The following is a 23,442-nucleotide window of genomic DNA, read 5'->3' as shown; positions in this document are numbered from 1 at the left end:
TATGGTAATTGGTTGTAAGTCAACCTTATAGACCAGCTATCCTAGTAGCGTGGACAAGAGCAGTCTTTAGGCTAAACTCTGAATGGCATGTGAAGCCAGCTGTTTTACCACATATAACCCCTTGAATACCAAATGAAAGGACACCACACAGGTTGTTATGAAAATAAACAGATATTTATTAACTAACATACACCTCTGAACTCTTTATGAGATCAGAGGGCTAAGCACATGACAATACTAAAGATGAAATACGAGTTGGAACAATATTGACACGTGTGCCCTAGGGGCACGACAAACCATATACTGGAAACAATGGAATGCGAGGAAAGAAAATACTGTAAGGAGATCCAGAGGCTGGAGGATCGCTGGGACTATGCTACGAACTAGGTAAGTAAGGAGCAGGAGGCCCACGGGACTCATGTGCAGAGTGGAAACTCTCACGCGGGATGCGTACCAACGTCTATGGATACTACAGTTTACAAAGTTACGGATTCCGGATGAACCCGGCTGGATGGAGGGAAAACAACAGTGGACCTGGACACTAGGATATTAAACACTGACTTCAGCACCTAGAAGCTTTAGTTACCTAACCCACAGGCTGCGGGTGCATTGGGCTGAAGTTGTGTCGGGTTTGCTGAGTTGATCCCGGTGATGCCTGAAACAAGGAGTTGCTGCCAGGCAGCCAGATGGAGGAGTCCGGTGGTTCCAAGGATGGAACTAGGAAGAAGAAGTCCTGAAAGGGAAGGGGACAGAGTCTCGGTCACTAGCCAGTGACGGTGATGGAACCAGGAGGGAATCAGATGCTGTCGCCGCATTCAGGTGGAAGAAGGGTCACTTCCCTCTGCGCAGACCAGGAGCTGTTCTTTACGACCAGGCTGGAGGCACGAGCTGTCCCACGTAGTCTGCTGCTGCTGGCGGTGTTGGATCGTCGATCTGGTCAACAGGCCTTGGCAAGTGCAAGCCACGCGGTGGAACAAAGATGGCGTCTGGTGCGGACCAGGAGGGTCCGAGGTGCTTCTCTTTTACAAGGAAACAAGGGCCAGTCTGGGGGACCAGACCAGCAGTGTTGAAATCTTCGGGTCGTCGTCTCAGAGGTCACTAGCCAGCCGGCAAGTGACCAGACAACAGGAAAAGCAGCAACCAGGCAAAAGGGCCCCACGCAGATCACCTGGATGCTGGGGGGCTGGTCTTTGATGCAGGAGCTGCGTCGGTTGGGGCTTCTCAGACCCCAGTGCACTCACTCGAGGGTCCTTCGGTGGTCGTGCTGGAAGCACTGTGCAGGTTTCGTCAAGATGGCCGTCTCCAAGTTGCTTGTCGCACCCACGGGTCCCAGCTGTGCTGTGGATGTAGGTAGAGGTCAGAGGAGTCTGGAGGTCCTGGTCTCGTCGAGCTGGGTCGTCTGGTTCCAGGAAGGAAGGACTTGCAGCAAACCGCACAGGAGCTTGATGGTGCCTGCAGAGCAGGATGGTCACTCCCTGACCATAGGGGAGATTCTTCAGTCTTCTGGTAATCAGGAGGTTGAAGGTCAAGAGTTCTTCATGGAAGTTGTCAAGAGTAATCTAATCTGGAATGGGACCAGCTCCTACCTTTACTCAGCTAAATGGGGCTGCACTACGACTAGGTCCCTCCTCTGGGTGGGACCAGGAAGGGGGGTGGTTACACCCACTATCCTTTGTCCGGTCTTGCGCCAGCTCTGGGGCTGGAGTGCCCCAGGAGCTGGTTTAGACCGGTGTATGCACAGGGACACCTTGTGTGCCCCAGGCATGTCTCATTCCTTTCAGCCCTGTCCTACCTAATACACAAAATCCTGTCTGGGGTGGTGCTAGCACCTCCCAAGGCAGGAAACCCTTTGTCCGAGCCTCCCTTGCTGGAAGGACTCCCAGCAGCAGGAGGTCAGACTTGTGTCTGTGGTGGCAGCATCCATTTTGTGATGCTGAGGCTCGAGTTAACTTTAACCGGGGTTCTCAGTTACATACATGTCGTGCCCCTCTAGAAGGGTGGAATGCTACCCCCGTCGCCAGAATTGGCGAGGGGGTAGTATTCCAATTCGTATAACACCTTACTCGACATGTTTTGATAATGGTATACCAAAGTTAGCGTTTGACTGCGAGGTTCATAATGCACTTAAGAGTATATGGTATAGCGTTATCATGGAACAGCTATTAGGACTTGGTTCCGCAAGCTGCAAACGGGCTCAGCTCATGCCAGAGCACCATCTCACATAATTCCAAGCACTCTGCCTTCAGGATTGATAAGGCCTGCCATAGGAGTGACTGATAGGAGGATATGTGTCCATTTTAGGGTTAGATATAGGGATACTATATCTAAAGCAAAGGGTGGTTACACCACCTTGCCCCAGCTGAGTGATCAGCCAGTTGTGTCAGATTTAGATGGCTAGCCAGGGGTGGCATAATACATGCTGCAGCCCCTGGTAGGCCCTGGGTGCACCTATGCCCTGGGTACCTAAGGTACACTGTACAGGGTCTGATAAGGTGACTCGTAACCAATTAGATATGTACCTAGAGTACATGGAATCCATTTTACAGAGAGAGCAGTGGGCCTGGGGTCCTGAATAGCAGGGCCCCAGGTCAACTAAGTCGAAAAACCAGCAAAACACCAGGCAAAAAGTTGGGGGCAACCATAGTCAGATATCCACCTTCCTACAGTTACAAAGAAATTAGGTTCAACTTGGGCACCTGCTGTAACCCTGTAAGTGCTGCTTCATGGAAAATTCATCCCGCTCGCGGTTTCGCTGATTTTTCTGCAATTTCGCAAGATTCGCGGATCGCGAAATTGCAGAAAATCCGCAAATTCTGCGAGCCGAACCAATTTTCACCCACACTTACTACGAGGGCAGGCAGGGTGGGAGCCCTCCCGTGAAGGCTCGGGTGGGCAGCTGGTAGTTCTTTCGGTCCCGGCCATCTGGTCGCAGGTTTCCCCTCGGCCATCTGGTCGCACGCAATGCTTTCCAATGGGTTGACCAGATGGCCGGTCTTTCCTGGAAGTCCCGATGAGGTGCCATTTGCCTCCCCGATCCTAGTGAGGGCTCCAGGAGGTCGGGCGCTTCCGCGCCCTGGGTCCCCTCTGTCACTCTGTGCGCAGGGTAAGGGTGGCCGTAAAATCCGTTTCGCGGGCAAATTTGCGGATTTTCCGCGATTTCGCGATCCGCGAATCTCGCGAAATCGCGGTGAAATCCGCGAATCAGCGGGGACGAATTTTCAGCCAAGCAAGGGTTACAGCAGCAGGTGCAAAAGTTGAACCTAATTTCTTTGTAACCTTTTACAAAAGGGTTACAAACAAATTAACTTCAACTTGGACACCTGCTGCTAATTGCTTCTTGGTGCCTCGTTGCCTACTTGCAACTATTCTCTGACCCTGCTCTGACCCTTGAAGCAGGGTCAGAGAATAGTTACAAGTAGGCAACGAGGCACCTGTCCAAGGAATTAAACCTCATCAGGAAGCACTTACGGCGTGGCTAAGGCGCCGATGTAGGTGGAAGCGGGACTCCGGAGCTCCTCCGTGCCCGCCTCGCACCACTGCATATCCTGAACCCCGGCTCGCACCCAGACCCCTCAAAAATACATAGGAGGGCAACGGGGGCACGCAGGGTGAGTTTGGAGGACTGGGGGCCCCTGTGTACACCCCCACTGGACTTAACAATTCGAGCGCGGCTCCCGGAGTGGAGAGCGCCCAAAATGGCGGCCGCCGTCCTGCCCTGATGTGCCTGGCGGCTGACTCCAGGAGGCGAGGCAGGACCCCCTGACGCGGTGACGACTGACCGCTGGCCGGCGGAGAACCCCCGGAGACCGGACAAAGGTGAGGGGACCGGGCTGGTGCACTCGCGGGTGACGCTGGAGGACGGGAGTCGGCGGCCATGCCTGACCCTAAAATGGCGCCGGCGGAGACCGAGTGACCGCGTTGGCGGCCGGCGACAGAGCCCCTGGAGCTGCGTGGACCACTGGGCCAACGCACAACACACGACCCGACCTCCTGGTGGTTGCGTTGGGGGGTGCGCGAGGACACTGGCCGGCAGGGAGAGGGGGGTTTGAGGGACTGACTGCCCTTCCCCCCCCCCACCACGAGGCGCCTACCTGGGCTGGGTGGATGTCTGCGGAGCTGTGGGGGCCGAGTGGAGGCCTGGACCTACGAGGGGCACCCGTCCTGATATCCCGGTGACGGTCTTGCCAGGGAGCCTGTGCCACTGTGGATTGGCAACACGCGCACAAGGGGGACGAAGAGGGGAACAGGAGACGAGGTGCTGACTCCCCACCCCTATGAGTCACTGAAGCTCCGGGCGGGAAGAGGTGCCTGCCTGACCGGGGGCGTCCGAGCACAGCAGACCAGGTACTCATCAGTGACTACCCTGCCTTAGCCTTCTAGGTGCCCGGACCAGGGGCACTGGTGCCACACGACGCCGGCGGAGACTGGCCCTTGAACTGGACCCCACGAGACGCAGGCCCAGTGGTCGGAAGGCACGGCGGGCCTGAGGCAGACCAAGGACGGAGAGGGGGAACATCGGTGGCCACCGCAGGGGCGCTTGACGATCACTGCCCGCCAGGATGGTGCGGGGCAACAGCAGGAAGAAAGGCTTCGAGGCCCTGAGACAGGACGACCCGGGGCACCTCGTCGAGGACGACCCGCCGGGGGAGGGGGCCGGGAGCTCGACCCGCCCACGGGATCCCTCTCTGGGGGACATAATGCAGGCGATTGTGGCGTCGCGGGAGGCACTTGAGAAGCGCATGGACACCATAGGGTCGGACCTAATCCTGTTGAAGGACGACCACAGGAAACTGAAGGAGCGGGTGACGACCTCAGAGGTGGCCCTGAAAAACTTGCCAGGGGACGTGGCGGAGCTCAAAACGTCATTGGCGGAAATGGCCCAGAAGGTGCGGGTCCTGGAGCTCCGAGCAGAGGACAGTGAAGGACGGTCTCGGCGCAATAACCTCCGCCTGGTGGGGGTCCCTGAGAACGCAGAGGGGCGGGATGCGGTCACCTACCTGGAGGGCTGGCTGCGATCCGAGGTGGCCCCGGAGGGACTCTCGCCGTTCTTTGCCATTGAGCGCGCACACAGGGTCCCTGCGCGTCCCCCCAAACCGGGGGTGCCTCCGCGCCCGATTGTGCTGCGGCTGCTGCACTTCAGAGACAGAGACCATATACTGCGGAGGGTGAGGGAAATCCCGGACCTGAGAATAGGCAACAGCAGGGTCATGGTCTTTCCGGACTTCACCAGAGATGTGCAGAAGCAGCGTGCCTCCTTCCTGGCGGTCAAACGAAAATTGAGATCACTGCACCTGCCCTACGCTATGCTGTTCCCGGCGCGGCTGCGGGTGGTCGATGGGGAACGCACTCACTTTTTCCTGACGCCGCAGGAAGCTTGGAGTTGGTTGGACGCGAGAGGGGAACCGGGTACGGGCCCCACGCCGCAGACCCCCCCCAGGAGACACTCCGCGGATGCGACACCGACGCGACGATCTGGCTCCCCAACGGGCTGGCAGCAGGAGCGAGCCAAGGCGGTGCAAGCGGTGGCGGCCATCAGCCAGGGGGACGCCAGCCCCTCCAGCAGCGCATCTGAGCAGTCGAAGGACAGCACTCCCAGCCCTGGCTCCAGCAGTGGGCACGAACATTCTGAGACGGACCTGCCGGTGGTGACTCCCCAGACAGTGGAAGGTATCCTTGGCTGAGACGGTTCGTGAGACCTTGGCCACACAAGTAAGATAATGGGACATGCAGGTGGGGGGGGGGGGACCGCTTCTGGACGCTCTGCAGTGGGATGCGGATGCCCCCCGGGACTTCGCACTGGCACCGTGGGGGACGGGGAGAGTCGGGGGGTCTCTCCTGATTGTTGTTAGGGATAGTGGGGCGGGGGCGGGGGGCTTCGGACCTGTCTGGAGCCGGCATCGCTGCCACTCCAGCCCTACTATGTAGTGATACGCTCTTTGATTCTTGAGTTTGGATGGGGTTTCCACGTTGGTTGTCTGTCCGGGGGTGTGGGAGTTGGGGTAGTTTGATTATGCAGGTTGGGGGGGGGACGGGGGGGACCTAGGCGTGCTGGGGGGGTTGCCGGGAGAGTGAGTAGAGTGGATGGGGCTTGGCAGACTTCGCCATGGGATCCGACTTAGGCTATAGATGTCTCACATGGAACGTAAGGGGGATGCACTCGATGCACAGGCGTAAGAAGATCCACTCCTATCTAGTCAGGCGGGGGATACACATCGCCTTCCTTCAGGAAACCCATCTGCTGGACAAAGAAGGGAGGGCACTGCAGCGGCGCTGGAGGGGGCAGGTCTTTCACACCGGCTACTCCGCTTATGCTAGGGGGGTGGCCATCTGGGTGCGGGCGGGGATTCCCTACCAATGCACACAACAGGTGATTGACCCAGAGGGGAGATACATAATGGTGCGTGGCAAGCTGGACGGGAGGGACCTTAACCTGGGTTGCATATACGCCCCAAATGTGGACCAACCTGCATTCCTCGCACTACTGTCCAATAAACTAGATCAGTTTCTGGTGGAACCCTTGCTCCTGGGCGGCGACTTTAACAGCGTGGCAGACGTTAACCTGGATAGATCCCACCCTCCCCTTCCGAATGCACCAGCTGGTAAACTTGCACTCGCGCGCTCGGCCTGGCAGCGCCGGTGGGGACTGGTTGACTCCTGGAGGGCTAACCACCCGTCGGACAGGGACTACTCCTTCTTCTCCGCTCTCCACGAACTACATGTCCGCATTGACGCCTTCCTATGCTCGCAAGACGTGCACGCGGAGGTGTGCCACAGTGAGTATCTCACGCGCTCGATCTCGGACCACAACCCGCTCCTCGTGCGGCTGCGCTGGTCGCAGCTCCGCCCGAGGATCCCGGCTTGGAAGCTCCGCCCTGAGGCACTGGACGATCAGCTCTTCCGTGCCACGATTGCCTCGGGCATTGAGGCATATTTCCAGGAGAACGCGGGTACGGCGGGGTCAGCCGCGACGGAATGGGACGCCTTCAAATCGGTACTTCGGGGCCAGTGCATTGCAACGGCTTCGGGAGTGCGGAGAACGCTACTGGAAGACATCGAGAAGGAGGACGAGACCCTGCGGAGACTAGAGAGGGCGAGACCTGAGCGGCCGGACACTCACGAAGCCCTGCTGGGGGCGCGAGAGGCGGTGGCGGCGACAGTGGAGCGTCTCCGATGCTTTGACTACAAGGCCTACCTCACGCGAGCGCACTCGGAACGCGACAAATCGGGGGCTCTCCTGGCCTGGCTGGCCAACCCGTCCCGCCGAAGCTCGGTCATTCTTGAGCTCCGAGACCAGGCGGGGGCGGCGAGGTTTGATCAACAGGGAATTAACGCATTGTTTTATGACTACTTCACAGAGCTCTACCGCAGCAGGGTCCTCCCGTCGGCGGAGGAGTTTAGGGCCTTTCTGGAGGGTCTTGACCTACCGGTGCTGGAGGAGGGGATCGCAAAGCGACTTGGGGACAAGATTGAGGAGAGGGAGGTACGGGTTGCCATCAAGAGCATGGCAAGAAATAAGACGCCGGGCACCGATGGATTCCCGACGGAATTCTATCTCACCTACACGGATCTCCTAGCGCCCCGGCTGACGTGGGTATACAACGAGTCGAGGCGGCTGGGCTGCCTCCCTGCGACCACGAGAGAGGCGCTGATAGTCCCCCTACTGAAGCCGGGTAAGCAGCCATGGGACAGGTCAGCGTATCGCCCACTGTCCATGCTCAACCTGGACTATAAGATTCTGAGCAAGATCTTGGCGACGCGTTTGCTCCCTCACATGCCCATGCTGGTACATGCGGACCAATCGGGCTTCATCCCGGCCCGCAATACAGCGCTTAACGTGCGGCGACTCCTGCACATACTAGAGGCCGACACTTACAACGGGGATGAGGCAGTGGTGTTTGCTGTCGACATGGAGAAGGCCTTCGACAGCCTGGAATGGCCGTATCTCTTCCATGTTTTGCGCGCGCTGGGCCTTGGCGAAGGCTTCGTAGATTGGACGAGGCTGCTCTATACGAACGCGACGGCAAGGGTCAGGACGGGGAGGATCATTTCTGAGATGTGCGGAGTGGGCAGGGGCACCCGTCAGGGTTGCCCTCTTTCCCCCCTGCTGTTTGCCTTGGCCGTCAAGCCGCTTGCGGCTCGGGCCCGGCTGGGGCAGGCGTATCGGGGCCTGGACGTCTATGGTCAAGACCACCACATCGCACTCTACGCAGATGATCTGCTGATGTTCCTGGCGGATTCGACGGACTCCCTGCGAGGAGCTAAGGCCCTCCTGCAATCGCTGGGTAGAATCTCGGGCCTCCGAGTGAACTGGGAGAAGTCCCACCTATTCCCGGCCCGCCCACGGAGGACATGCCCGCAAACTACAGAGGGAGTGACCTGGGAAGAGAGGAGCCTGCGATACCTTGGCACCTCGATCTTCCATGACAGAGCCGATATCCTTGAGGGTAATATCGGTACGGCGATACGGCACACTAGAGAGAATTTCGACTTTTGGGGCACGCTCCCATTGTCACTCATGGGCAGGGTGGCGTTGCTCAAGATGGTAACCCTCCCGCGGCTGCTTTACTTCTTCGGGACCCTCCCGATCTGGATCCCGGCGAGCTACTTTCGGCGGCTGCGATCGATGGTCATCGGCTTCCTGTGGGGGACGGGAAGGCGCAGGGTGGCCCATGCCACGCTTCTCCGCCCTAGGGCGGACGGAGGTCTAGCGGTGCCGGACTACGAGCTCTACTACTTAGCGGCGCAGCTGCAATGGCTGACACAATGGGTGGCTCGGGCCAGGAGGGGGGAGGATGGAGCAGGAGAACCGGCGGGTCCGGTCCAGGTGTTGTCCCGGATTGTCCTGGGACTTCCGATGGGGGATTTCCACCTCACCCAGGAGTTTGCGACGGCCCGGAAATGCTGGAACAGATATCGCCGGAGATGCGGTATTACGGTTCCTTACGCACCAGAGATCCCGCTTAGACTCTGCGGGGCGCTTCCGCACGGAGGCTCGTGGCGCGGGCTGGACGGCTGGGACCAGCAGGGGCTGTCATCCATAGGTGACCTGTACGAAAATGGAGTGATGTTGCCCTTCGACCTCCTGCAGGACCGCTTCGAACTGGCGGGTGGGGACTTCCTTCTTCATGCGGCCTTAACGGCGGCGATCCGCAAACACTGGGGGGCGGGCATTTCGGAGCCACCATTGTCCCTGGGATGTCAGTACGTCGTGATGATGGCAGGGACGGTCAAAGCGGTCACGTGCCTGACTCGACGCATGGTCTCGGAATCCACCGCTCCGCTGCTGACCCTGAAGACGAAATGGGAAGCCGACCTGGCGACTGAGATCCCCGAAGAGGCCTGGAATGGTATACTGGAGGGGGCCCGGAACGGCACGCGCAACGCAAGGTTCCAGCTGGTGCACTTTTATGTCCTACATAGGGCGTATCTGACCCCTGATAAATTACATAAGTACTTCCCGGCTCACCCAGCGTCTTGCCCGCGCTGCCCGGCGGATCCCGCAGACTTCCGACACATGTTCTGGTCCTGTCCCGAGCTGGGGCCCTTCTGGGAGGAGGTGGTGGAGGTTCTGAGGGAGGTGACGGAGAGGGACCTGCAACTCACCATGGCACATTGCATACTACACTGGTTCCCACACACATCAAAGAACAAAGTCACAAGCAAGTTCCTGGACTTGGGGCTTCTCCTGGCGAAGCGGGCCATTACGTCCCAGTGGAAGGCGTCCCGGGGCCCCGTAGTAGAGCGCTGGAAGGCTGAACTGCTTAAATGGGCTAGATGTGAGGGTGAGCTTCGCCTGCGAGCTGCGCTCAGGATAGACAATGACTTGGCACTGGAGAGAGCCAGGGCGTGGGAGGGGCTGGTCCTAGATCTCACGCTCCTGGACGTGGAGGAGGAGGAATCCCCAGTACATAGCCCGGCTCCAGAGGGACGCCCGCCTGACGGGGGGCGGCATAGACCCGCTCGGCTATTGCACTGCCCTTGCGTTCCATCGAGATGATTTACGGATGATTGCAGACGAATCCTGGTACCATGCTTCGGGTCTGATCTTGTTGGCAAGGTTGAGAGTTCAATTAGGTGATACTCTGGCACGCCTGGGGGGGTGGGGGGGCTGGGTAGGGGGCAGGGAGAGTTGGGGGGGGGGAATCCTGGACGGGGAAGGCGGGGTAGGAAAAGTTGAGGGGGCTTAGGGGAAGGGGAGGGGGGTATGTTCACGGGAGTTGCACAGAAACTCTTGGCTTCAACTGGACTTGGGACAGGGGAGAGGGAGTGTTAGGTCCGAAAAGCAGCGCTGCCGTTTCCCATCCACTTGTTGGCTGTAGCCATGCACAGAATGCTCCAGCGCAGTTTCCTATGTACCTACGACTTTGCCGCTCGACCTCCGGGGTGCGAGCTGAATGGCTGTGTGATACTGGGGAGTGGGAGCGGAGCTCACACTGAGCATCAAGGGGAATGGTATAAATTGTACTGTATACTTATCTGTCTTTGCTGCAATAAAAAGATATTTACAAAAAAAAAAATCAGGAAGCACTTACAGATATAAAAAACAGGAAGAAGGGAGAGGATGGCAAATACACCCATTTTGAGTTGTCAGGAGGGGTTAAACTAAAAGAGACCTTTACAGCACAATTTTCATATGCATTTTGCTAAAAATAAAAAGCTGTATGTTCTGTAGGGGCAACTCAAGAATCTGGCCCTTCAGAGATCCGGACTCTCTTTCTTTCTCTCGTTCTCTCTCTCCCTCTCTCTTTCCCTCTCTTTCTCTATCTATCTATATATCTCTCTCTCCCTCTCCCATAAACGACTGCATGTGTAACTTCGCTATGCAAGCGGCTCGCGAACACGCAAAAATCCCCGCGAACACGCAAAAAACCCAGCGAACACGCAAAAAACCCCGCGAACACGCAAAAAAACAAAAATTCGCACAAATTTGCGAATTTTGCGGATCGCGAATTCGCAAATCCGCAAATTCGCGGATTGCGAATTCGCTAAATTCGCCCATGCTTAGCGCAGGGTTTCCAAGAAAGAGAAGTAGCCTTTCTCCGGATTACTAGGGGCAGGATATGCCGGAACACCTCTCCCGGGCTCTGCCGGTGACCAGATGGGCTATGCGCAGACCTCACCTATCCTCCGTCTGGGTGGGGGGCTCCGGGCCACGGCATGGCAAAGTGCCCGGGACGGGCTCCATGGTTCCTGGGCAGTCCTTCCCCGGGCTTCCTCCTCCAGGCTAACGGCATGGCAAAGTGGCAGGAACGGGCTCCATGGGTCCCAGGCAGTCCTCCCCCAGCCATCCGGGGCTCCCTTCTCCAGGTCAACGGCGTGGCCAAGTGCCCGGGATGGGCCCCATGGTTCCTAGGCAGTCCTCCCCTGGGCGTCCACAACTCCCTCCTCCAGGCCAACGGCATGGCAAAGTTCCCCGGATGGGCTCCATGGTTCCCGGGCAGTCCTCCCCCAGGCGTCCGGGGCTCCATTCTCCAGGCCAACGGCATGGCCAAGTGCCCGGAACAGGCGCCATGGGTCCCGGGCAGTCCACCCCCGGGCGTCCAGGTCCGAGTGCTCCAGTGCTCCTCCCCAAGCCTGAGGCCCAGTGCCTGCCTGTGTGGGCAGGCAGGAGCCCTACCGTGAAGGCTCGGGGTGGGCAACTGGGAGTCCTTTCGATCCATGCCTTCTGGTCGCACCTCTCCCCTCGGCCATCTGGTTGCACCTAATGCTTTCCTATGGGGCGACCAGATGGCCGGGCTTCCCTGGAAGTTCAGATGAGGTGCCATTCGCCTCCCGGATCCCAGCCAGGGCTCCAGGAGGTCAAGCGCATACGGGCTTAGGGCCCCCTGAGCCTTGCGGCGCGCACAGGTTCCCAGAAAGAGGGGTAGACTTCCTACGGATTATTAGAGACAAGGTATTATGGGACCCTTCTTGGCCTGGTGGTCCTCAGCCAGCAGCTGGACGGGCCAGGATGCCGCCCCAGCCCTGTGTCCGTCCCTGTGCCTGCCGCATGGCAGGAGGCCCTGGATAGGGTCCAGTGGGCCTGGGGAGACTCCCCTGATGGGCTGGGTCCAGGGGCCCCATGGAGGGTGGCCTCCCCACCCCGGGCTCCGTCTTGGGTCCAGCTGCATGGCAGGGTGCCCAGGACGTGGTCCAGAGTGCCTGGGGAGGCGTCCCCTGCTCCTCCGGGCCTGGGAGCCCCGACTGGGTCCAGGGGCATGGTAAGGTCCCAGGTAAGGTTATCGGACCCTGGGCCCTGTCCCCTGGCCTACCGCTCTGCCAAAGGCCCGGGACGGGGTTCCGTTGTGCCCGGGAGCCTCCCATTGCTTGGCTCGGTTCAGGAGCTCCATCCAGAGCCCATGATGGCCCCGGGGAGGGTGGCCTCCCTACCCTGGGCTCTGTCCTGGGTCCTGACAAATGGCAGGGTGCCCGGGATGGTGTCCGGAGGGCCCGGGGAGGCATCCCCTGCGCCTCCGGGCCTGGGAGCCCCGGCTTGGTCCAGAGGCCCGGCCGGGCCTTGGGTCGGGTGCTCGGGCCCTGGGCCCTGTCCCCCAGGCTGCTGCTCCACCAAGGACCCAGGACAGAGGTCCATTGGTCCTGTGCAGGCATCCCCTGCTTGTCAAGGTATTCACAGGCCCCGGGTCTGTGGGCCTGTCGGGTCCCCCTTGCAGCCTCCATGGCTGGGGCCCAGCTGGGGCCCTGGGCCTCCGGTCCTCCATGTCCCGGCGCCGTTTCACTCCTTCGTTGGGGAGCAGGGTGTCCAGATGGCTTCCCTTTCGTGCCCGACCATCTGGTCACCCAGATCCCCTCGGCCATCTGGTCACCCGCAATGCTTTCCTATGGGGCAACCAGATGGCCAAACCTCCCTGGAAGTCCCGATGAGGTGCCATTTGCCTTCCGGATCCCACCGAGGGCTCCAAGAGGTCGGGTACTTTCGCGCCTTGAGTTCCCCCTGTCACCTCGTGTGCACGGATTACAAGAAAGGGGGGTCATTTTCATCCGGATTACTAGGGAGAGGGTCAGTCAGACCTCCGTGAGGTCCGGCGATGCTTAATCAGGGGACAGGTGCGGGTAACCCGCTGAACCCCGTTCGTGATAGGGATTGGGGATTGCAATTATTTCCCATGAACGAGGAATTCCTAGTAAGTGCGGGTCATAAGCTTGCATTGATTAAGTCCCTGCCCTTTGTACACACCGCCTGTCGCTACTACCGATTGGATGGTTTAGTGAGGTCCTCGGATAAGCCCCGCTGGGGTTGGCAACGGCCCTGGCGGAGCGCCGAGAAGACAATCAAACTTGACTATCTAGAGGAAGTAAAAGTCGTAACAAGGTTTCCGTAGGTAAACCTGCGGAAGGATGGGGAGCCACCTGGCTTTTCCCTTTCGGCGAGGATGGTGGTGGGCTATTTGGCAGCCCGCTGGCATGGCTCGGGCGGCCCGGGGATGGACGGCTGATGTGCAGGTGGAGCACCCTCCCTCGTTGCCAGGTACCCGGTTTGACCCAGTCCCTTGCGGTCGGACCGAGGGGTTTGAAGACTTGTGTGGTCCCTCCTGGTATGGGGCTGCCTGCTCCCGTCACACTGGGAGCCCCCTTCTTCGCCTGTGGGTGGGTGGGGGACTCCCAGGCCAAGCACCTGGCAATGTTTTTTTTTCCCAATGGTGCAGTCTGACTCCCAGAGGGGAAGCCTTGAACGGGGGGCCTAGGCCGTCTCGCCGCACGGGGGGTGGAGGGACGGCGTCGGCTTTCTTCCGCCTCTCCTGCACCCGCAGGTGGGTGAACGTTTTTGAAAAATTGCCTGTGACTCCTGGAGGTGGACCACTCGGCTCGCGCGTCAATGAAGAACGCAGCTAGCTGTGAGAATTAGTGTGAATTGCAGGACACATTGATCATCAACACTTCAAACGCACCTTGCGGCCCCGGGTTCCTCCCGGGGCTATGCCTGTCTGAGGGTTGCTCTATCGTCAATCACCCCGGGGCTTCCCCAGGACGCAGCTGGGGCTGTCGCAGGGTTAGCTCTGTTTCCCCTTCGTCCCCTCACAAAGACAGACCCCCTGATCGCCCGGGGCTGGGTCCCTTTCCTGGGTCCTGCCGTGTAGGTACGCCGCCGGTGCGCCTGGCCCCGAGAAAGGGCAGGGCGACCGGTCCGCCCCAGGACCTGTCCTGGAGCACCTGGCTACGTGCTGTGCATGGCTGTCTGTGGTGTCCCACCGGCTGCACATGCGCCTCAAGCGCCCACCTCCGCGGCCGGCTTCCAGGGGAGGGCAAAGCCCTTCCAGATGTGATCTGGGGAAAGTGGGCGCGTGCTGCTGGGACACCTGGCCCCCCTGCTCCAAGAGGGGGGCCTGGCCTTCCCCGGCAACCCCCTGTGATGCTCTGGTGTCATTCTTCCGACTACGACCTCAGATCAGACGTGGCGACCTGCTGAATTTAAGCATATTACTAAGCGGAGGAAAATAAACTAACCTGGATTCCCCCAGTAATGGCGAGGGAAGAGGGAAGAGCCCAGCGCAGAATCCTCTCCCGGCGGCGGGCGCGGGAAATGTGGCATACAGAAGACCGACTCCACCGGCGTCTCTCAGGGGGCCCAAGTCCTTCTGATTGAGGCTCACCCCTCGGACGGTGTTAGGACGGTAGCGGACCCCGGCACGCCGGGATCGGGTCTTCTCGAATGGGTTGCTTGGGAATGCAGCCCAATGCGGGTGGTAAATTCCATCTAAGGCTAAATACGGGCACTAGACAGATAGCTAACAAGTACCGTAAGGGAAAGTTGAAAAGAACTTTGAAGAGAGAGTTCAAGAGGGCGTGAAACTGTCGAGAGGTAAACAGGTAGGGTCCGTGCAGTCCGCCCGGAGGATTCAACACGGCGGGAAGGTCGGTGGCCCTGGAGTTCTGGATCCCCTCCGTGGGACCGGTGCCCGGGCCCCACCCGGCCTCCGCTGTGGTGCACCGCGACCGGCTCCGGGTCGGCTGGGAAGGCTTTGGGGTGGCAGGTGGCCCTCTGCTCCGGCAGAGGGTGTTACAGCTCCCCTTTCAGCAGCTTCACCATGTCTGCGGGGCAGAGGAAGATTCGACCGCCTCCATGCCCTCCTCCGGGCACTTGTCCCCGGCCGCCCCTCGGGGCGCGCCGTGGAGGTTAAAGGGGATACAGGGCCCCTGATCCCGGCGCGACTGTCGACTGGGGCAGACTGTTCTCAGTGCTCCCTCACCGCATCGCGCCGCCAGGCGGGGAGGCCCACGCCGGGTGCCAGGGGTCTGTGGCGATGTCGGTTACCCATCCGACCCGTCTTGAAACACGGACCAAGGAGTCTAACATGTGCACGAGTCGGAGGGCTGAGCGAAAACCTGTGGTGCAATGAAGGTGAGGGACGGCACGCGCCAGCTGAGGTGGGATCCCGCCGCACTTCCCGTGGCGGGCGCACCACAGGCCCGTCTCGCACACTCCGTTGGGAAGGTGGAGCATGAGCGTGCATGATAGGACCAGAAAGATGGTGAACTATGCCTGGGCAGGGCGAAGCCAGAGGAAACTCAGGTGGAGGTCTGTAGCGGTCCTGACGTGCAAACCGGTTGTCCAACCTGGGTATAGGGGTGAAAGACTAATCGAACCATCTAGTAGCTGGTTCCCTCTGAAGTTTCCCTCAGGATAGCTGGCGCGCGGAGCCCTCAGTTTTATCTGGTAAAGCGAATGATTAGAGGTCTTGGGGCCGAAACGATCGCAACCTATTCTCAAACTTTAAATGGGTAAGAAGCCCGGCTCGCTGGTGTGGGGTCGGGCATGGAATGAGAGTGCCTAGTGGGCCACTTTTGTTAAGCAGAACTGGCGCTGTGGGATGAACCGAACGCTGGTTTAAGGCGCCCGATGCCGACGCTCATCAGACCCCAGAAAAGGTGTTGGTTCATATAGACAGCAGGACGGTGGCCATGGAAGTCGGAATCCGCTAAGGACTGTGTAACAACTCACCTGATGAATCAACTAGCCCTGAAAATGAATGACGCTGGATCGTCGGGCCCATACCCGGCCGTTGACCGGCGATGAGAGCCGCTGCGGTGAGCATGGAAGCCCAGGGCGAGGGCCCAGGTGGAGCCGCCGCAGGTGCAAATTTTGGTGGTAGTAGCAAATATTCAAACAAGAACTTTGAAGGCCGAGGTGGAGGAGGCTTCCATGTGAACAGCAGTTGAACATGGGTCAGCCGGTCCTAAGAAATGGGCGAGTGCCGTCCGGGAGGGACGGGCAATGGCCTACCTTGCCTTCGGCTGATCGAAAGGGAGTCGGGTTCAGATTCCCGAACCCGGAGTGGCGGAGACGGGTGCCCTCGCTGCGTCCAGTGCGATAACGCAAACGATCCCGGACAAGCCGGCGGGAGCCACGGGGAGAGTTCTCTTTTCTTTGTGAAGTGCAGGGCGCCCTGGATTGAGTTTGCTCCAAGAGAGGGGCCCGAGCCTTGGAAAGCATTGTCTTTCCGGGGGCATCAGGTGAGCTCTCGCTGGTCCTTGAAATTCCGGGGGAGATGGTGTAAATCTTGTGCCGGGCCGTACCCATATCCGCAGCAGGTCTCCAAGGTGAACAGCCTCTGGCATGTTGGAACAATATAGGTAAGGGAAGTCGGCAAGTCAGATCAGTAACTTCGGTATAAGGATTGGCTCTAAGGGCTGGGTCGGTCGGGCTGGGTGCTGGGGACAGAGGTCCACCGGGGCCTGTGGAGGCTCTCCCCGGCCTGGCTAGGGCTCAAAAGCTGGGACTGGGCCCGGGGCTTGAGCTCCGTCCGGCAGGCCCCGGGGTGCATGAGCCCCTGTCCTGCAAGTAATCAAAGGGTCCGGGCGCTGGGAACGGGAGTCTACCGGGGCCCGGAGAGGCTCTTCCAGGCCTGGCTAGGTTTCAGAAGCTGGGACCGGGCTCGGGGCTTGAACTCCGTCCGGCGGGCCCTGGGGTGCGTGAGCCCCCCCGTCCTGCAAGCAATCAGAGGGTCCAGGTGCTGGGGACGGGGTCCACTGTGTCCCGGGGAGGCTCTCCCCGGCCTGGCTAGGGTTCGGAAGCTGGGACCAGCCCGGGGCATGAGCGCCATCCGGCAGGCCCCGGGGTGCGTGAGCCCCCCATCCTGCAAGTCATCAGAGGGTCCGGGTGCTGGGGACGGGGGTCTACCGGGGCCCGGGGAGGCTTTCCCCGGCCTGGCTAGGGCTCAGAAGCCCTAACCCTTTGTTTTATGTTTGCAAATCAATATACATGTATAACCTAGATTATTTTCATTTTTTCATATTTTGTTCATTTTGTCTTCTTTTTCATCATCTCTCCTTGTCTGTTTCATGTTCTCTTTCTTTCTTTCTCTCTCCCCTTTCTGTTCTACCTATCTCTTCTGACACACTCCTAACTAACTCTACTTGCATCTCCGGTTCTTTTGCACATTGCACATCTGTCCATATGTCTAAATATTCTCTTCTATTATTATAAGTTAATAATGGTGTACTGATCAGCCTTGAATAAGCTTTTGGCTGGATAGCCATATGAGTGAAACACATGTCGGCTGCTCATTTTGTACATTGTTCTGCTCACTTCGTCAAATAAAATACATGATTTTTGTGCACAGCCTCTGGAATATGCGGAATGTATTCATAGAAATTAGCTAAAAAAGCAGGATCTGTCTCCATGCTAACATGTTAATATATACGCCTGGATCCACTTAGTACAAGGAACGATGTATTAGAATATAAGCAGCAATATGTCCTCTCATTGGAAAGTTTTATGATTAAGCTTTTAAAAATAAATAGATAAAAAAAAATAGGTGGAAATAATCACTGTTTACGAATTACTTGGAATGGAGAATGCATAACATATCTTATGATAATCGACTCAACCTAGTGTTTACCTGTTGCTTAAATTGATCAAGTGTGGGTGGTTTGCGTGGTAGGCCCTCATCCACATGTGATTCCATCTCTTCCAAAGAGAACCCAAGTCCATACAAAAGGAACTGCTGCATGAACTCCGCCTGATCTTCTATCCACAGGAAAGAATATTTTTCAAAAGATGCTTGATAGTCCTGAGCATATTTCATGACGCTAGCAACTCGTGAAATCACTTCCTCTTTCATTGCTGAGAGTTCTGTGTTTTCTTCAAGTTCCATCTAAAATATATGTAATGTTTGAGTTATGTAACAGAAAACAGTGGAAGCAAAACGTGCAAACACATTGCAAACAAAGATTCAAAGTCAGTTGGGAACATAGTAGAGCTGGATTACTCAATAGGACTCACATTGTAGCTATGCTTTTCTTTCGCCAGTCTTGGTACAAATGTAGCTGCATTATACACATCACTGAGCAATTTCTCTATCAGTGTCACAAAGCCATCTGGCACTCCAAACCCTAGAGGTGGGCGGTAAACCGACTCAGCAAGTTGCAGTTCCAAATGCACTTCAAATAAGGGTGAAGCATTGTTCTAAAAAATAATAAAAAGTGAAAAAATTATTATTTGGTAAGACCGTTTTATCCAATGTAACATGTATTAGGGTTTTATTTAGAACTTCTTTCCAAATCCAGTGCAGAATCGGTGCTAATGGTAACTTGGAGGGGAGGGAATGCTCATTTCTAAGAGATTCTGACAAATAACAGATTTGATTCATGTTTCTGGACTAATGCATGTTTTTGCCCAAAAATGTAATCCAGGGATGAAATATTACTGTTTTTCAGCTACCATGGATTTCTTATTTCCATTTCGATCAGTAACAGCTATTACAGCCATTAAGGTTTAATAAGGCATTTGGAAGGAGAGCCTTAGAGGATTGCAGCAATGGAAAATTCTCAAAACTAAATAAGGAAAATAGTTCACTAAATGAATTTCTCTGACCATACTATCTCTTTGACAGAGGAAAATCAGCTGGTTGATCCTTCCCAAGATAAAGTAATTTCCTCCAGGGAAAGAAGTGGTTTTCCAATGCCACTGAACAACTCTTTGGGCCAGATGTAGGTAATTCCTATTTACCGACTCTTAAATACCGACTCATACCGAATCGGTATTTAAGAGTCGGTAAATAGGAAGGAGGCAGATGTAGGTAATAAATTACCGATTCTGTAAGGGCATGTCTGTGTGTCACATGGCACAGGTGTGCATGCACACCTGAATTCGGTATTTTACCACCCAATAGGATTGGGTGGTAAAATACCGACTCTTAAGGGCCTGTGGCACTCTTGGGAGTGTCACCTACATATGTATTTACAGAATCGGTATATTTATCGATTCGGTAAAATACCGAAGTGGTAAATTTACCGAATCGGTAAATATACCCACCTACATCTCAAAAGCCAAATACCGGTCGGTAACGGCCGAAATCGGCCGTTACCGACCGGTATTTGGCGACCTACATCTGGCCCTAAATGACGCCCTCAGTCTTAAATTACGAAATATTGATTGTCAGCTGATATCAAAATTGTTTAACTCTATTGAAATGCTGTCAATATTCGCTCCAATGGAAGAAGTTGTCCTCTAATTTCATAATTTACTTCTACAAGATACGTGCAACCAAAGAACACAAATTGAATTTATTGTTTTCTGTATACAAAAGAAATAACTCTTACTTACTTCTTTAACTTTGTTGCCCTACAATCGCTTCCTTTTACATCCTTTCACATACAAAAGCCCCAGCCCTCAGCGCTCATTGAATATCATAAATATTGCAATCTTCCCATGTTTAACTTATATGCTATATGCCTACTACCACTAAGGGTTTCCTCACAAGACCACTCTTCATTCTAGTGAGGTCATTGTAACAATGTCAGTTTCCATCTGTGCATCCCAGCCTACAAGGTAAGTGACAAACAGATATTGACAGAGTAGTACAGTACCAAATCCTTAAAGCAAAATCTTTTTATATTTCCATACAAACCATCCAGCAAATGAGCAGGAAGGCGGGCTGCGATGGCTCTGCGGGTAGAGTATCTACCAGAAAGATTGTGACCACATGTAGGAAAGTAGCTCTATATATACTGGACTAAAGTAAGGTACAGTGTGTATAGAGTCCCCAGTTCCCAGAGGTATGGCAGAGGCTAAAGTTAGATATAACCTGACTCTCTAAAGTGGTAGCTTGGTCGAGCAGTAAGGCAGTATCAGAGGACGGTGTAAAGCATTTGTTGTACCTACTCAGTCAGCAAATGGTCTCACACACTCCAGAACTGAACTCTAGGGCGATGGTTATGTATCAAAAGATATAGTTGTTTTATTTTAGAACCAACCAGGTATCAAAATATACTTTCTCAGGATGAGTTACTTTAGTTAAATACTTTTCAAATAGGCAATAGACTTTTGAATGCAATAGTTACAGTTTGTTGCAATAGGCAACACAATTTCAAACACAATGCAACATTGCGCTCAATGGGAATTTCTGGTTAAATGCAATTAGTTACTTTGTAGATTACTTTTCTAACCACAGGACTGGATCCTAGATTCAGTCCCGGGACATGAGCTGTAAACAGTTAAGTAAAAGCGTTTTTGTTACAGTAGTGATTTTTAGGGAGTATTATTATATTTAAAAAGTTGACACAAAATCTTTTTCCGTTGAAATTACCAATGTTATCCTATGGAAGGAAATTCAATTTACAGGTAAAGTAGGTTCTCGTACCTTTGGTAATCCAGTACTGGACACCTAGGTTCAGCACTGGGACCTCTATCTAAAACAGGTAAGTAATTACATTTTGGTAGTTGGTACAATTTTTAAAGAATATCTGCAGTTTCAAGTAGCCCTTAGCATCTCCTCGGGATCTCCGCTTGATCCTCTACCCCACAAAATTGGGAAGGAATTCGGGCCTGATTTCTTTCCTATACTCCTCCAGTTATGTAGTCAATCTCTCAGCACAGGCACCGTACCGGTTGGATGGAAGCAGGCTGTTATCACACCTCTGCTGAAGAAACCTAATCTTGACCCTAGCTGCCACAAGAACTATCAACCTATTTCGCTCCTGCCCTATCCAATTAAGATCACGGAACGTTTGGTTAGCAGGTCCCTGTCCCACTTCTTGGGGTCTTGGGGAAGAACAACATTCTAGAGGAGGAACAGTTTGGGTTTAGACCAGCCCATGGGACCGAGTCAGCACTGGTGATGGTTCTGGACAAGTTGCGAATGAGGGCGGACAGGGGCGAGTCACTAATTCTAATTCTGCTGGACCTGTCCGCCGCATTCGATATGGTGAGCCATGACATCCTGTTGACAAGGCTGGAAACCTTTGGAGTGAAGGGAACGGCGCTCAACTGGTTGCGGTCGTACCTGTCAGATAGGTGGCAGGCAGTGGCACTCCCCCCATACCAATCTGAATTTGCCAAAGTTCCACATGGGGTTCCACAGGGATAATCCATCAGTCTCACCCTGTTTAATGCTTACATGCAACCCCTGATGGCCATCATTAAGGCTTATGACATCAGTGTGATCAACTACGCTGACAACACACAGCTTATGATCTCCCTCAATGGTGCTCAGGCGGATTGACTAGAGAGTTTCCATGCCTGCATGCATGAAATGGCGGCATGGCTAAAGGGAAACTCGCTCCAGTTCAACAGCGGAAAAACAGAGATCATGCAGTGCAAAGTGGGGAGAATTGCCAGAAGCCTGCCTGCAGACTTTTGGCCTTTAGCCTCGGATGGATCGCTGACACCAGTAAAGACGGTGCGGAATCTGGGGGTCAGCTTTAATGAAAATTTGAATCTGGAGACCAACGTCAATAAACTGGTGAGCAGTTGCTTCACTTTAATGCGAGGCATCCGAAAGCTGCTGTATTTCTACCAGTACAGGCGAGAACAACTGTAGTCAGGATTACCATCCTCAGCCGCCTGGACTGTAGTGTAGTTCCTATATTCCCAATAGGCTCTGCGCATTGGAATAACATAAACGGCAGTTTAGACGTAGGACTGAGGTCGACTAGGTCTCTACTGAATATGTTAGACTTAATTAGGTATGCCAGCTAGCTCAGAGGTCACTAGAAACGTTCTCGAATGAACAGGAAGGAGTTAACTTTCCTGATTAGACAAGAAGGGATTAGTTTCTGACAACCGCATAAACATGACAACTTTGCTCCCTCCAGAATAAGGAGTATATCTCCAGAGTCGTGTGAAAACAATAGATAGCAATTTCACTCTGTCAATCGTGCATGCTAAGTTTCATCAGAATGCAGAGAAATAGAGAGATGGGCAATTTCAATAAAAGGTGTTATTTATTGAGCAGTCTTCTTTCTCATGCAAGCGAAATGAATTGCCACATTTGCAATGCTTATCATAAAGTAAAGTGTGTACAGTAAAAGGAGTATTATGAAATAATACTGTAAAAGCATTTATATGGTTTCTGAGCCGTATGATACTTAAAACGGATAAAATATATACAATTACATACAATGATAAAAGTTGACTAAACGTACTCAACTGGTGCTTCTAAAATACGCCTACCCCGGTGTACCTAACCTAAGCCTAGTACGTGGGAAGGAGTAAGTGAGCTGTAGTTTAAGTTAAGTTCGTTTTGCCAAGAATCTGAATCAAGAATTCTCTAAGGATCTAATCAGCTCCGTACCTTGGGTTCAGAATGAAGGCAGTCTTGTATCTCGTTCTCAGGATTCGATCTCCCAGCAACCCGCAAGGGTGACTGGAAACACTGGAGCTGGATTTTCTCGGCAGGAGAAAAGACAGTGTCTCTCTCAGTGCGTCAAATGGGAGGGTTGGCTTCCTTCGGCACTCGCATCAGCTGGGCTTTGGGTAAGTAGATATCCGCTCTGCTCCAAACCACCGTGTGTTGCTTAAGGCAAATGCTGGTATATTTATACTTGGAAGGTGCCGTGTTTGACGTAAGGTTGGACATAAGACGTCACTAAGAACTGTCACTAAGAACTGGCAGTTCTTTCAGGACTCTCAGGAGTTCTAGGACAAATCAAAACAAAAGCAGGGGGAATTCCCGGGCTGCTGGAGGTTTGGTTTGTTTAAAGAACGCGTTGTACTTTCTAGGAGTCTAGGGAAGTAGCCTTGCCGTATTTGGACTGCATTGGCTATGACTAAATATGGATATGATTCAAATGCCTTTATAAGGATATGATTTGTTATAACCACATAAGGGCATACATCGGGAATATTTAATTAGGGTCCTAGATACGTTCACAACACCCACTCCACGTATAATGTCCATCATTACTAAATACTAAGCAATATATAAACATATAAGTATGCATGTGTTTTCCAGCCCACCCCAAAATACATCAAATGCATTTGAAATGGTATAGATACACGGAAATGAGTATTATACTGTACGCTTTCAAGCAGTGGTATCATTCAGATAAAATTTTGTTCATTTAGAATGTTGACTGAATGAATCACGAAAATTACATTCATGAAATGGCTCTTAATACAGAAGAAAAAGGTCGAGACTATTTCATCACATATTTATACAAGATTGTACATGTGCTAGAGGCTGATTCAAAATATTGTCTCTAGAGTCTCTAATAATAGAAGTT

General features: G+C 54.5%; 1 protein-coding gene, 1 non-coding gene and 1 pseudogene across 2 annotated transcripts in view; 2 read left to right on the top strand and 1 right to left on the bottom strand.

The window, feature by feature from the left end:
• The window catches only part of DNAH17 (dynein axonemal heavy chain 17), a 15,539,113-nt gene that overhangs the window by 11,532,121 nt on the left and 3,983,550 nt on the right, over window positions 1–23,442 (bottom strand). The window contains exons 20-21 of the mRNA XM_086931082.1: window positions 18,221–18,403; window positions 17,838–18,092 (exon numbers count right to left, since the gene is read on the bottom strand). Of these exons, the coding sequence (XP_086787208.1) occupies window positions 17,838–18,092; window positions 18,221–18,403 (438 nt within the window). The remainder of the gene's footprint in view (window positions 1–17,837; window positions 18,093–18,220; window positions 18,404–23,442) is intronic.
• LOC147702465 (5.8S ribosomal RNA) lies at window positions 13,779–13,932 on the top strand. Its single transcript, XR_015298539.1, has one exon. It is a non-coding gene; the product is annotated as a 5.8S ribosomal RNA (ribosomal RNA).
• On the top strand, window positions 14,374–16,889 carry LOC147702464 (28S ribosomal RNA; annotated as a pseudogene).

The sequence above is a fragment of the Lissotriton vulgaris genome, chromosome 7 (genome assembly GCF_964263255.1).
Source record: "Lissotriton vulgaris chromosome 7, aLisVul1.2, whole genome shotgun sequence".
Classification (NCBI taxonomy): Eukaryota; Metazoa; Chordata; class Amphibia; order Caudata; family Salamandridae; genus Lissotriton; species Lissotriton vulgaris.
Note: the sequence above shows the minus strand (reverse complement) of the source record. Positions and strands in the feature narration are given on the sequence as shown.